This window comes from Mirounga leonina, unplaced genomic scaffold, assembly GCF_011800145.1.
Source record: "Mirounga leonina isolate KUSES-001 unplaced genomic scaffold, KU_Mleo_1.0 Mir_173, whole genome shotgun sequence".
In the NCBI taxonomy this organism is placed as follows: domain Eukaryota; kingdom Metazoa; phylum Chordata; class Mammalia; order Carnivora; family Phocidae; genus Mirounga; species Mirounga leonina.
The window spans coordinates 58,607,013-58,621,682 of record NW_023270447.1 but is presented as its reverse complement, the minus strand read 5'-3'; the positions used below and the strand labels follow the sequence as shown (position 1 = coordinate 58,621,682).

General features: G+C 41.6%; 1 protein-coding gene across 1 annotated transcript in view; it reads right to left on the bottom strand.

The window, feature by feature from the left end:
* Positions 1-357: 357 nt before the first annotated feature.
* GPBP1L1 (GC-rich promoter binding protein 1 like 1) overlaps positions 358-14,670 on the bottom strand; it is a 36,874-nt gene continuing 22,561 nt past the window's right edge. Inside the window, exons 6-11 of the mRNA XM_035018688.1 lie at positions 13,889-14,082; positions 5,681-5,821; positions 4,671-4,829; positions 3,754-3,878; positions 2,176-2,278; positions 358-1,253 (exon numbers count right to left, since the gene is read on the bottom strand). Of these exons, the coding sequence (XP_034874579.1) occupies positions 1,101-1,253; positions 2,176-2,278; positions 3,754-3,878; positions 4,671-4,829; positions 5,681-5,821; positions 13,889-14,082 (875 nt within the window). The 3' untranslated portion in view covers positions 358-1,100. The remainder of the gene's footprint in view (positions 1,254-2,175; positions 2,279-3,753; positions 3,879-4,670; positions 4,830-5,680; positions 5,822-13,888; positions 14,083-14,670) is intronic.

Genomic DNA, 14,670 nt, shown 5'->3' with positions numbered 1-14,670 from the left:
AAAAAGTGTGCCTCCTCCACTGGTCACCACTGGTCAACCTCCATGGGTCACAGCACGGGCTCAAACCCTTTCCCATGTTCCTGTTTAGCAGGAAAACTGAGGCACAGAACCTTCCTTAAAACATGCACACTGGTAAATACTCAGGCAAGTGAAAATCAGTTTCAGGAAGGAAACTTGGGTTTCTGATTTTATTACTGATAATTTATTGCACAAGTTTTTCTGCATCAAAAAAGTATCTGCTAAAAGGAGAAACAACAGCTGTGTCTAATTCAGATTTCCCTAAGACTTCTAAAAGTATTTCCCTCAAAGAATCCACTCATCTAGTTTTAAAGGAAATATACTTCTTACACAAGACGATCGAAACTGATGCAAAATATTTATTCCAAGTTAGTTATTTTATGCAGTAGTTTTCCCCCTCAACAGACTTGTGATAACCACATCTTTTAAATCTGTAAATAATGTTATCAAAATAATCTTAATCTTTGAAATCTCACAAAAATTTATATTTTACAATCCACCCTGAATATCAAGGCTGCAAGAATAACACATTTCCTATATCCAAATATTTTACAGCTGTACCCAAAAAAGGAAAAAAAAAAAGAAAAAAAAGAAAACCATGTATGCTTGGTTATGGGCTAACGTTACCCGAGCAGCCAAAAATAAAATAAAATATCCAAATTATTAGCATTAATTTAATACAATTATAACTTCAATAGTCACTTTGTCATTGACAATGATTGCTTGAGCACGGGGGTGAGCGCCCCAAGGGCTGGCAGCAGAAGCTGTGCTGCTGAGCAGCCTCCCCTCTCTGCACGGGCAGCTCCCACCCGTGTGTCGCCCCCTAGATACTGTGTCTGTGTGTGTGTGTATTTAAAAAATCTTTCCCATCACACAAACTTCTCTCTATTAAGCAGATAACAGGGAGGAACAACAACAACAAAAGCTAAACAAGCCAACTGCTCTCTCTTTGGGATATGATTATTTTCCCTTGTGCATGAAGGATTCAACAACAGAAGAAAAGGAAAAGAACAATTTCTTTTGTAGACTCCCTAAACACACAAGCTGAGTTTACTGGGTCAGATCTGTGAGCATTTATACGCCTACTTCCAGGCATCGTCATCTGATGTTTCACTGCTACTGGTTTCCGTGTCTGAGTCCTCAAACTCCGCTTTACAAGTGCTTCTCCAAGGGGAGAACAGGCTGGAACCGCGGCTCTGCAAAAAGCCGTTCTTCCCAAAGCCATTTCTTCTCAGCTATGGTTAGCAGGAAGAGAAAAAAGAAAACCATCAAAGACTACACTGGCAGTGGGACCTGGAAAAGGCAGGTATTCAATTCTAGGCAGAATGTAGAGGGGGCCCTTCTAAGAGATCCAAGATTTCTTATAGCTGTGCTTTTTAAACTTTAATGTGCAAATCAATCATCTACGGATCTTTTTTAAAAATGCAGATTCTGATTCAGTAGGCAGGGTTTCAGATTCTCTATTTCTACAAGTTCTCAGGTGATGACAACGATTGAGAGAATAGTTCTGCGTAGCAGTCTTTATGTCAGCTGTAATTTCTCTTTATAGGACTTAATACGATTGTTATTTGTGCTTTAAATATAAATACCATAAATAAAAATAAGTGTTAAGTAAAATGTAAATATAAATACCACCAGAATATAAGCTCCATGAAGTCTGTAGACTCCATTTACCTTGTTCATTGCTATAAATCTCAGGATCTGGCAGTGTTTCACTCAGAGGAAGCATCGAACTATTTGTTGGATAAATTCAGAGGTAGTTTCTTGGCTCCAGCCAGAATACCAGAGAGAAACCACAGGGCTGGAGGCGGTGGGCAGGGGGAATAAGCCTGCTTCCCTAGAGACCCAGGGCTCAGCCCATAACCCTGGTACACAGCCTTGTGGTTCTGATAAGGGGGTAGAGCTGCCAGGATGAAAGAACATACTACTTTCTAGAATGTGCTAACTACTGACCCAGTTTTTGTATCCACTACTGGAGATCCCTGTTGCCTAGGCACTGATTCACTCTTCTGTATTTCTGCTATGGCAACTTACTTTTTATTTTCATTTCCAAGGTCCCTTCTCTCACACGAAACTGAGGCTCTCTAACGGCAATGGCTGCCCTGTTCCTTTCTCTCCTAGTCATTAACAGATCTCCAGGGAAGGTTTATGACATACCTGCTCTGTCTTCATGTGGAACTCTCTGAGCTCATCCTCTGTGAGGGGGAGGCAATTCTCATCATTTTCAGGATATTCCTGCCATCCCATTGCTTTCAATAACCTGGTAGAGGGAGGTCAGGCAAAGAAAATATGACATCTTTAAGCATAAGTGGGAAGCCCACAACTTTCCAGAGAAAACTCACTCGCCCAGGGGCAACAGTACCCCACTTGGGATTTTTCTTTTCTCCCCAGTGGGATAAGTTTTTTTTTTAAATTAAATTTATTTATTTGAGAGAGAAAGATAATGCATGCACACGTAAGCGGGAGGAGAGGAGGGAGAGAATCCTCAGGCAGACACCCTGCTGAGCATGGAGCCCGACACGGGCCCAATTCCAGGACCCCCAGGTGCCCCTCCCCAGTGGGATAAGCTTTAATTATGGCTACTTAGGTGTTTGAATTAAATGAGGGATCTCCACAGTTGCTCCTTCCAGAGTATAAGAGCTACAGAGAGGAGACAGAAGCAGCAGAAAATAAGACTGCATAAGAGCCAAAATGTAAGGGCCCTCTCTGACAGACAAAACAGAGGAAGGAATCTCACTTAAAAAAAAAAAAAATTTTATTTATTCATTTGACAGAGAGAAAGCACAAGCAAGGGGTGCTGCAGGCAGAGGGAGAGGGAGAAGCAGGCTTCCCGCGGAGCAGGGAGCCCGATGCGGGGCTCAATCCCAGGACCCTGAGATGATGACCTGAGCCGAAGGCAGACGCTTAACTGACTGAGCCACCCAGGAGCCCTAAAATCTCACTTTTGGGGTGCCTGGGTGGCTTAGTTGGTTGGGTGGCCGACTCTTGATTTTGGCTCAGGTCATGATCTCAGGGTCGTGCGCATGATGGGGCTCCACGCTCAGTGGGGAGTCTGCTTGAGATTCTCTCCCTCTCCCTCTGCTCCTCCTCCCACTCTAAGAAATAAATCTTAAAAAAGAAAAAAAAAATCTCACTTTTGTCTCTCGTAAGCAATTCAGCACATTTCCACATGTACCTAAGTTTTCCTTCAATTTCATGGCACCGTGGTCTCCTTCATACTCTTGTGATCTTGCTGACTTCTAAAGTTCTTCAGGACAGGAACTTCCTTTTAGGAAGGTACTGCCACACACGGCAGGCCCCATCTGCCATCCAGGTGCCCCAAACAGCTGGCTGCTCTATGTTCAAGGCCCTCATTTAAAGAACAAGCTCCATCCGTGGGGAGGCATGGCCTCCCAAGGCCTTTTAAAGGGGTCTTATAAAGGCTCACTTGGGCTAGGAGGGTCCAAGGGCCAGCACAACGGTCCTAGAAAATAGGTTCCCTTCTCCAAATGGAGTTATAAACCTAGTCTGAAAGTAAACTCATGAAAGCCTTACAGAGGAAAGTTGTGAAAAAGCTGGCAAATCTGTAAAGGAATGCCCAGTGGGTAATAGGCCAAGCTGGGGCATAAAGAGAGAACAAGTTATGGCCCATGAACACTTCTGTCTGTAGACCAGACGCCATCTGGGGTGTCTTAAGGATGTTCAAGCTCCTTACAGGCCATACACAGCATGCCCTGTGATCTGATCTGCACTCACCTGTGCTCTGCTTCCAGGGAGTGTGAAAGGACCTCCCCTTCCTCCTCTATAGGGAGACTAAGGCCGTTCTGATGACAGCCCTCCTCTCCGTTTTCCTTTGGTTCAGGGGTGCTGTTGTCCTCCAACTGAAAGAAGGGAAGGACACACTTGGTTCGATGACCCTTTGTGGCAAGATACACAATCTACGAGATTAAGGAGTCAGAACCAAGGAAACGTGCTCTCCAGAAAACAACTTCAGCCCACAGGTTTTCCCCATTTAAAAATGAGGACTTGTTCACCTTACTAAGATTTCTCAAGTATACCAACCGGTCAGGATCTTAACTTGAGGTTATGTCAATGGTGGGAGACGCTACTAGATGCTGATGCAGCATCAATGCTCTAGCCTTAACAATTCGGACTAAAAAGCTACTGTGCTCAGCCTTTAAAAAGTTCACCTTTCTAGAGTCCCTTGCAGCTAGGAGTTGCCATTTGATAGTTGGCCAATGTTGTACTCCTGGAATTTGCAGGGTGTGGCTTTTAAGAAAGCATTTTTAAAAGGGACATTATCGCCTTTCAGGTTTTTTGGCTCCCTGTCCTTTCCCTAACCAGAATACGGATGGGAAGTATAGAGGTCAGTAACCACCCTAGTCCAAGGTGACCAAAAGTTGTTAAATTTCCTGATAATCCCAATGAGCTTACCTGCTTAGCCTGCAACCTCTAACCTTCCTGTTGTAGGATACAAAAAAAAAAAAAAAACGCTCTGTTTTATGGTTCTATTTGTCAGATTTTCTTATACTGCAATTAAATGTAATCCTAACTGATGAAAGCTTCTATAATTTACCAATTTTTTACAGCACTGACCAATTGAAGACTTAAAAAAGGACATACACAACACAGGAAAACCTCTGTGTTGCCCCAGAAAAGCCTTATGCTCTTACGTCCTCCAGCTTGTCACAGTCTCTGTTCTCTGAAAAGTCTCCATTCCGGTCATCCTTTAGAGTCTTCAAGAACTCACTCTTCCTGTCGGTAGTTCGGCGGGTCAGCTTGGTCAGGCGAGAGGAGCTGATCTCAATTGGAGGAGTAGTGCTGGAAGGACTCTGGGCAAATACCACAAATAGGTTGCTCCTGACAGCAAATGCAAGAACTGGGATTCTCTGGGTCACTTCTACATGGTACTGATTTCCAGAATCTGGTAGCCTAATTATCACTCTTTTACCTAAAATAAACTATCCTTTTCATTTAAATAAACAGACTTCAGCTTTGCAGGTTTTTTTTTTTTTTTTTTTAAGATTTTATTTATTTGAGAGAGAGAGAGAACGAGCAGGGAGGAGGAAGAGAGAGGGAGAAACAGGCTCCCCGATGAGCAGGGGGCCCGACTGGGGCTTGATCCCAGGACCCTGGCATCACGACCTGAGCTGAAGGCAGGGGCTCAACCAACTAAGCCACCCAGGCAACCCACAGCTTTCCAGGGTTTTTGCAGTTAAGAATGTATGGCTTATACAGCACCTCTTTGATCCTTTATGCCAGCCTAACACAGGCTGACCCCAGTCTACTACAGAGCAACTACTCCACTCTGCTACTGCCCATCTTCGGATGCAAATGGGAATCACCAGTAAAGAAATGACTCTGAGCGGGCACCTGGGGGGGGTCAGTTGTTAAGCATCTGCCTCAGGTCATGATCCCAGGGTCCTGGGATCGAGCCCCACATCGGGCTCCCTGCTCAGTGGAGAGCCTGCTTCTCCCTCTCCCACTCCCCCTGCTTGTGTTCCTGCTCTAGCTATCTCTCTCTGTCAAATAAATAAATAAAATCTTAAAAAAAAAAAATGACTCTAAACACAGCTACAAAGGAAATGGAATTAGAGCTTTACATGTCACACCATGTATCTTAGTATAAGTAAATGGGAAATAGCAATTCTAGAAAAGGCTGCTTGGTGTTCTCTTCACTCACCTCTTTAGGAGAGCTTAAAACTGCGCCACCAGCCAGTACTACTGCTTTGGTAACAGAGATTGGACTGGTAAAAGCAGATTCCCGGCTAGAGGAAAGGGATCCTGATTTGTGTTCCATTCTGTTAGCTTTCCATGCACTGGGCTACATGGGAAGAAAAAACAAATCAGTCAGAACAAGTACGGAGACAGAAGCTTAGCCTGGAAGATCACATAAAGCAAAGAATAAAATGTTATGTGGGAACATGAGTTCCTAGAGCTTACCCATCTTAACATGTTTGGGAGGTATGCAACCTCTTTCTAAGGTTAGGCACTTGAAGGAAAAAAGCAGATGGAAACCAGAAGTACCATGAGATATTAATAGGTATTCTCAAAAAAGAGAGCTCTAGTTTAGTAAGTGTGGGAGCTGCTGAGATGAATAAACTTCAACAGGTTTCTTTACTATGCTATTTCCCAAAGCATTTAACTATACATGTGAATTTGAGAGGTAGCATTTCCCAAACTTACTGGACCCTAAAGTGTTCCCTTTTTACGGCATGTTTGTTAACCTCTGATGTAATCTTGATTCTTTAAAAAAAAAAACGTTATTTTCCAAGAACTTCAATGACAGGAAGCTACTTCTAGGCCAGTGTGGGCAATGTAAATGGCTAGACAATTCTGGTTGGTCCCTTCTTTGCTTGGCCTTGTGGGGTCTAGGCCCATTCTGTCACTCTGGCCCTGATCCCAATTATGATTGGGCACTGTTAGTACAACTAGAATATTCCTTTTTTTTAAAGATTTATTTAAGAGAGAGAAAGACTGAGAGAGCAAGCACACACAGAAGTGGGAGGGGCAAAGGGAAAGGGAGAGAGAATTTCAAGCTGACTCTGCACTCAGCGTGGAGCCCGATGCAGGACTTGATCCCATGACCCCGAGATCACAACCTGAGGAGAAACCAAGAGTTGGATGCTTAATCGACTGTGCCACCCAGGCGCACCCCACTCTTTTTGAGTCAATCACACTACCTGAGGAAAACAGGAAAGATAAAGCACATCAATGGAGTGAGGCTGAAGCAAGTGAAAAATATCCATTTTCCCAGAATGAAACAATCAGAACTGAGAGACTGCCAGGAAAAAGGAAGGACCTGAGTGAACAGAATTTCTTTGTTGGTATTAAAGAATACCAATTTCCTTAAGAAGGAAATTAACATAATTGGGTATCTATCAGATGGTTGTCATACTGTTTTCATTCTTAACCCGATCAGGTATAATTATGTCAACTTTTTACAACAAAATGACACTAAGGTTAAGAAAGTTACACAATTTGTCTGAGGTTACTCAAGTAATATGTAGTATTGTTTTTTGCAATGCCTCCAAAAAGAAGATGCACGCAGATAAGAGAGACAACGACCCAACTGGAATGGAGATTAATTTATTTCTTGCACTGATGCAAATCTAAAGATGGCTGCTTATGTAAGGCTCATTATCAAAGATGATAGTTCCCCAGTAGCTTCCGCAGAGTTGTAGCCGGTTATCAGATGCTTTGTCTTTCTTTTAACATTGGCACCTCAGGACACTCCAACACTTGGGTTTTTGCCATAGTAGTATGGAAAGTTTACCAGACAGTGTTACATGCAACAGGATACCTATATCTCTGCCCAACTTTATTCCAATTTAATCTTAATTTTCAGTAACTCAAACACTATGCTATATAGCTGGTTGCTCACTGGAGAAAACCTATGCCCCATGCCTTCTTTTATTAGAGGAATTCTATACATACAAATCCACCGAAGTGAACCACATATCAACCATGGGTTTTTAAAAAATGTCCTCTCCTTTCCTTCAAACTCCAAATCAATCCCAACTCTCTCCATTTCAAATCATCTTGCCTTCTCATACTGGACTGAGAAGTCAGAAGTCACTAGATCCAAACTTTCCCCAATTCTCTCCTTTTGCAACTCAAGTTCAATAGCTTCCTAACCCCCTTTTACCATTCTGTATCTGTTCATTCTCTTTCCTTTCAGAATTTATCAATTATTTCTTCCTTTCTTCTAATAAGTTCTTCCCCTTTATCTACAAACATGCTAAGCCACCTTACTGAAGCTAGGGAAAAAAACCCAAACATTTATTTTCCTTTATACCATCATCCTCTTATTGCCAAACTTTTCTGCGTAAGTCAGTATCTGCTGTCTTATACTTGCTCATTATTACTTATTATCAATTCTCTGCAATACTCATCTATCCCTATTTTCAATAAATAACCAAAAATCTTGTCGTCACATTATAGTCCAACGCCAGCTCTTAATTTAAAAAAAAAAAATCTGGGGCACCTGGGTGGCTCAGTCAGTTGAGCATCTGCCTTCGGCTCAGGTCATGATCCCAGGGTCCTGGGATTGAGTCCAGCATCGGGCTCCCTGCTGAGCAGGGAGTCTGCTTTTCCCTCTGACCCTCCCCCTTTTCTCATGTTCTCTTTCTCTCTGAAATAAATAAAATCTTAAAAAAAAAAATCTGTTTTTGGAGAAAGAGAGATTGCTATTACCCATCTTTTCGAACTTGCGCTCTTTTCCTTTCTGGATTTCCTTCAGTGGATGCAGGCATTCTTCAGAGCTCTAGCCTCAGTGTTCTGTTATAATCTATCTGTTTCTCCATTAATATCATCAGAAAAACCAGTTATTTTGTAACTGCTTAGTCATTTAAATTGTTGAAACCATGTAGAAAATATGTAAAACTGTATCTCTACCCCTAACCTCTGAGTTTTTATAAAGACCTCCATGGGGCGCCTGGGTGGCTCAGTTGTTTGAGCAACTGCCTTCGGCTCAGGTCATGGTCCCGGGGTCCTGGGATCGAGTCCCGCATCGGGCTCCCTGCTCTGTGGGGAGCCTGCTTCTCCCTCTCCCACTCCCCCTGCCTGTGTTCCCTCTCTCGCTGTGTCTCTCTCTGTCAAATAAATAAATAAAATCTTTAAAGAAAAAAAAAAAAAAAGACCTCCATGAATGGGAGTGCCTGGGTGGCTCAGTTGGTTAAACGTCTGCCTTTGGCTCAGGTCATGTTCCCAGGGTCCTGGGTCCCTGCTGCTTAGTGAGGAGCCTGCTTCTCTCTCCCTCTCTGCTGTTCCCCCCTGCTTGTGCTCTCTCACTCTCACTGCTCTTTTTTTTTTTGAAAGATTTTATTTATTTATTTGAGAGAGAGGGAATGAGAGAGAGCACATGAGAGGGGAGAGGGTCAGAGGGAGAAGCAGACTCCCTGCAGAGCAGGGAGCCCGATGCGGGACTCAATCCAGGGACTCCAGGATCATGACCTGAGCCGAAGGCAGTCACTTAACCAACTGAGCCACCCAGGCGCCCTCTTAAATAAAATCTTAAAAAAAAAAAAAAAAGAGAGAGAGAGAGAGAGACACCTCCTTGACTAGTGTCGTCTGGCTTAACTAATACTTCCCCCCACCAATTCCCAATTACCAGCTATACTTAATCATTTGTCTTTTCCCAAACATGGCATGTTTTTCCTTCCTTCCTTTTTTTTTTAAAGATTTTATTTATTTGACAGAGAGAGACACAGTGAGAGAGGGAACACAAGCAGGAGGAGTGGGAGAGGGAGAAGCAGGCTTCCCCGCTGAGCAGGGAGCCTGATGTGGGGCTCGATCCCAGGACCCTGGGATCATGACCTGAGCCGAAGGCAGACGCTTAACGACTGAGCCACCCAGGCGCCCCCATTTTTTTTTTTGTAACAATGGTTCCTCTGCCTGGAAAGCCCCATCTACTTGCTCCCTAACAAACTCCTACTTGTTTTTTGTTTGTTTGTTTTTGTTTGTTTTTTTAAAAGATTTTATTTATTTATTTGAGACAGAGAGAATGAGAGAGAGCACATGAGAGGGGGGAGGGTCAGAGGCAGAAGCAGGCTCCCTGCCGAGCAGGGAGCCCGATGAGGGACTCGATCCAGGGACTCCAGGATCATGACCTGAGCTGAAGGCAGTCGCTTAACCAACTGAGCCACCCAGGCGCCCCTGTTTGTTTGTTTTTAAGTAATCCCTATACCATGTGGCTTGAACTTACGACCCCAAGATCAAGAGTCACATGCACCATGGACTGAGCCAGCCAGGCACCCTGAACTCCTACTGTTTCTATTTATTTATTTATTTATTTATTTTTTAGATCTTTTCATTTACTTATTTGAGAGAGAGCGGGAAGGAGAACACATGTGGAGAAAGGGCAGAGGGAGAGGGAGCAGATTCCCCACTGAGCAGGGAGCCCGATGTGGGACTCGATCACAGCACCCTGAGATCACGACCTGAGCCAAAGGCAGACGCTCAACCGACTGAGCCACCCAGGCGCCCCCCTACTGTTTTTAAACTACTATTTACTGACTACTTAAGATGTGCCACTATTATATTCCAAGTACTTTTACAACTTTAATTTCATTCTTTTACCACAAATATGTGACAGATATAAATAGCTCCAATTAATTTTTATGGTAACAAGTTTAGCAAAATTAAGTAACTTGCTGAAAATCATAGTCTGACTCTAAAACCTGAATTCTCAACTTCCTCCTTCCTTTTTAATCCTTCAGGATAGGAGGCAGTTGGAAGTACCGGAAAGAGCTCTGGACTGAAGTCAGACAAACCTGGTTTAAGAGTCCTGACTCCATCACTTTATTAGTTATGCAACCTTATATTACATAATTTCCTGCGTCCTAGGATTAGAGGAGTAAATGTTATAGAATATATGTAAAAGGCCTCATGAAGGTCTTGGAACACAGGAGGGTGTCAACAAATGGCCATTCTTTCCTTTTCCACTTCAAAACCCAGTTCAAATATGACCTTATACTATAAAGAGTCTGAGGACCCTCTCTATGCAAAGGAGAACATTTATTTTTTATATCTGTCCCTCTAGTAGATAACAAACTCTTTAAGATTATTGTGTACCTCTAGTGACACAGTTTTTAGATACTCACTTGTAATAACCGTTGAATGCCTAGAGAAAATGACTGGATAAATCCCAGTCATCTCACCTCTTCCTTCCTCTAATATCTCACATTTCACACATGCAGAACCACTCTCATCAACTTTTCCTGAAAACTGATCTTTCTCTCTTCTTAACTCCAGTGAATGGCTCCATAGTTATCCGTTTCCCAGAGAAGAATGTGCGGTGTCCTGTTTCCTTCCCACTGTGTGCCTTCACCACCTCCATTCTCTGCCCACTTTCATCATCCCTGTTCAGGCTTCATTACCTTCTGCAAGGACATTCATAGCCTTTACCTTAGTTTTTCTATTTTCATTCTATCCTCGACTTAGGATAGTCCTACATAACAGAGCTAAACTAATCTTAAGCTCTGTGTCCTGACTTTTGTACTTGCCACTTCTTCACCCTCAAAAGCTTTCTTAGGTGTCTGAGGACATACTGTTTTAACTCATTTTTATATTCTCTATGGTTTAACAGAATGCTTGCAGACATTTCAAATGAAGTAACACTTTAAGGAATGGAACAAAGTGTGTTGATAATAATAGCTGTAATTTATTAGCACTTACTATACGCCAGTTTTAAATACCTCATAAAATCTCATTTACACCTCACAAAAACCTTAAAAGATAGGTACTACTATTCCATTTTATAGATGATAAAACTGAGACTTAGAACTTAAGAAATTTGTCCACGGTCGTATCACAAAGAAGGTACGAAGTGGACTCTACTCCAAAGCCCTGCTGTTAATTTCCAAGCTATACTGTTTCCTAGATAGTTGCTCTCTTGACTTATATTCACATTCCTTCCCTTCTACATCAGACAAAGAAGTATCCCAAACCCTTTCAAAGAAAATTCCCCTTGTCAATCAGTTTTATTCCTACTCATTTCTTCCTAGGTCACGATTCTTTAATGACCTCTTTCAAGTATATTAAAAGGGCTTCTTCCTACAGATTTTCTCCATCCTTTCACTTAACTTTACCACCACCTATATTCTATTTCCTTTCACTATCAAGTCTCAAAATTGCTACTACCTCCACTTCCACCCACATAATTCCAGAATCCCCTGAAATCTTGTTTCATCCCTACACTACTCTCCGAAAACCTCAACTCAAAGGTGACCTAAACCTTTCCAACTGCTAAGGTCAAAACCCTTTTTTCATTTATTTTCCTCAACTTGTCAGCAGCAATTGTTAAGTGTTGACAACCCCAGTTGCTAACTTAAACTCACCTACCCAGATTTTTGTGATATTATACTATTTTTTTGATGTCTGAATTACAGTTTCTTAGTCCTATTGACTATATCGGTATTTTCCTAATATTTATAAATTATTAAATATTCCTCCACGTTTTATTTTCTCATTCTTTACTCTTCCACTCTTTTTCCTTAGAGATCTTACCTACCCTGAAAGCTTCATTCGTTACCACTAGGATAAGGACCCCTAGTCTGGATATTTCCCTAGTGCTCCCAGTAGTAATTAAAATAGATCATTCACCATCCCTCAAATATTGCCAGTGTCTTCTGGTTTCAGAATTTGTATTTAACCACCACTTCTCTTAATGATGTGCAATACTCTCCAGACTTTTTTCTGCCTATCCAAATCTGGACCATCCTCCAAAGATCAGTTCAAATGACAAGTTTTCAGCAAAATTTTCCTTGATGGTCATAATCTGAACATTAGTGTTTAATTCATTTAGTTATTCTAAGTCTGTCTAGAATTTGATATTAGCATCTGTTACTACTTTATTTCACACACATCACATGAGCTTTCATGTTGTTATATCTTATTATCCCAATTAGACTTTCAGCTCATAGATAGTCATGACTCATGTTGTACTTACCTGTATTGCTCAGAACCACCAAACACAGTGCTTACACACAGAGGAAAATGAATAAATGCTCACTGGTTTTCCTCTCAATAATGAAGTAAAAAAAAACTTTTTTTTTTTTAAAGATTCCATTTATTTATTTGACAGAGAGAGATAGCGAGAGCAGGAACATAAGCAGGGGGAGTGGGAGAGGGAGAAGCAGGCTTCCCGCGGAGCAGGGAGCCCGATATAGGATCCTGCAATCATGACCCAAGCCGAAGGCAGACGCTTAACGACGGAGCCACCCAGGCGCCCCGCGAAGTAAATTCTAATTACTTCTGTATAGTGGCTAGAATTCATTAAAGCAATTATTATGTGCTTTTGTGAGGGTGCTAGGGATACGAATATGGAAAGGATCTGAAAGCTGCCCTTAAGGAGATTACAAATGAGGAAATAAAGAAATGTAATTAATTGTTATAGATATTGTGATAAAAGACAAGAGTGCTATTCAAACAGAGATCTAAAGATTAATGAGATCTTAAGATATGTGTGATAGAAAAGGATTCCCAGAATGGATGACGTGAATTTGAAGGATGAATAATTTTCCAGGTAAGAGAAAGAAGGGGTAGTAAATTATAAAAGACGGATTAGGCTCAGGCTATAAAGAATTATACATGCCACTGCTAAGAAGTTCTGACACTGTATTGTAAGATCAGGGTTGGTAAGGAACACTCATGGGCCAGAGGCCTGTTTCTATATGGCCCCTGAGCTAATAATACACTTTTTACATTTTTCAAGCGTTGTAAAACAAAGAACAGAAAGAAAGGAAGAAAAGAAGAGAAAGGTAAATGTAACAAAAACCTTGTGTCATAGGTGACCAGCAAAGCCTAAAATATTTATTATCTGACTTTTTATAGAAGAAATTTACCAAACCCTGCTATAGATGGTTTGGGACTGCTGAAGTGATTGAGGAAAGGATGTCATACATTCAAATTGTTTTAGGACGATCATTCTGGCAGTTTTGTGCAAGATGAATATAGGCAGATGAGGAAATAAAAGGGTGCATTACAATAGTACATGCGAGGTAACAAGGGCATAGGACATCATGGAATAAGTAACAGGGAATTTATAATTGTTTGGTACAGGGGAATGAGTGATGATAAGGAGGAAAGATGAAGCCAATCTAGATAATCAGCCAAGTGATCAGATGGATGTTGATGCTATTAACGGAAACAGCAAATCAGAAGAAGCAAGTTTATGAGATGAAGCTAATGAGTATGAGGAAACCTACTAAAAATCCAATTAGCAGAAGTAGAGAGTTTGGAGACAGAATAAAATACTACACATATATTAGGTACTAAATGAGTATCTGGTGAATGGTTCAATGGGAAAAAATAAATTTACTAAATTTTTTCCTGATTTATTCCCAAACCTCTGCTATGTAAGGTTCTTACACTTGATTCCAAATCATACCTTGGAAGGAGGTGGCGCAGGCTTAGGAACCAGGTTCTTATAGACACTTGGAACCATGGATGATGATTTGTTCCCATTTGCGTGGTGAGATCCTGGTGAGGTGAATGCAGCGGAGAAGGCAGCAGAAGGATCTTCTTTGGAAACTTTTTTGATGACTAGCATTTTGGAGGGTTGCTTGGCACTAGGTGGGTTTTCTGTGAAATACAATAGTGAAGAGGCAAAAGAATGTCAAATATTGGTTAATACGAAGCAGTATATATGAAGTCCTCACTTTCAAAAAAGAGCTGACAGGTGACACTGAGGAACAAACATTTCTTGGTGTGCACTTAACAGTTATTCTCAAAAATAACACTATTTGGGAATTATAGGGAAAAGGCTGCATATGAAGCTGAATTCATAAATCAACCAGGAAGCCCAAAGGTGTTAGTAGTCCTTCAGGGGCATAACTTGTCTAGTATATGGTATGATCACTCAGGCACACACCAATCAAGAATATATACAAGTATGGCAGTTCCTGTCAGCATGGGAGTGGATATAGATGTGGAAATCAGGGAAAGGAGGCTACCCTGGGACCTTCTGATGAGGCAAAGTGGAGCAAAGCCTTAACACTACTAACAAAGGGGAAACGGTACAACAAGCACCTTTAATCCTATAATTCAAGATCCAAAACCAGTATTTAGATATATTAAAGCCTTCCCAATAAGATGCCTAACTACTGAATTAATGTAGGGACTAGGAGAGTCTCATTTGTAAATGCCAACGATTCCAAACCTACAGATCAG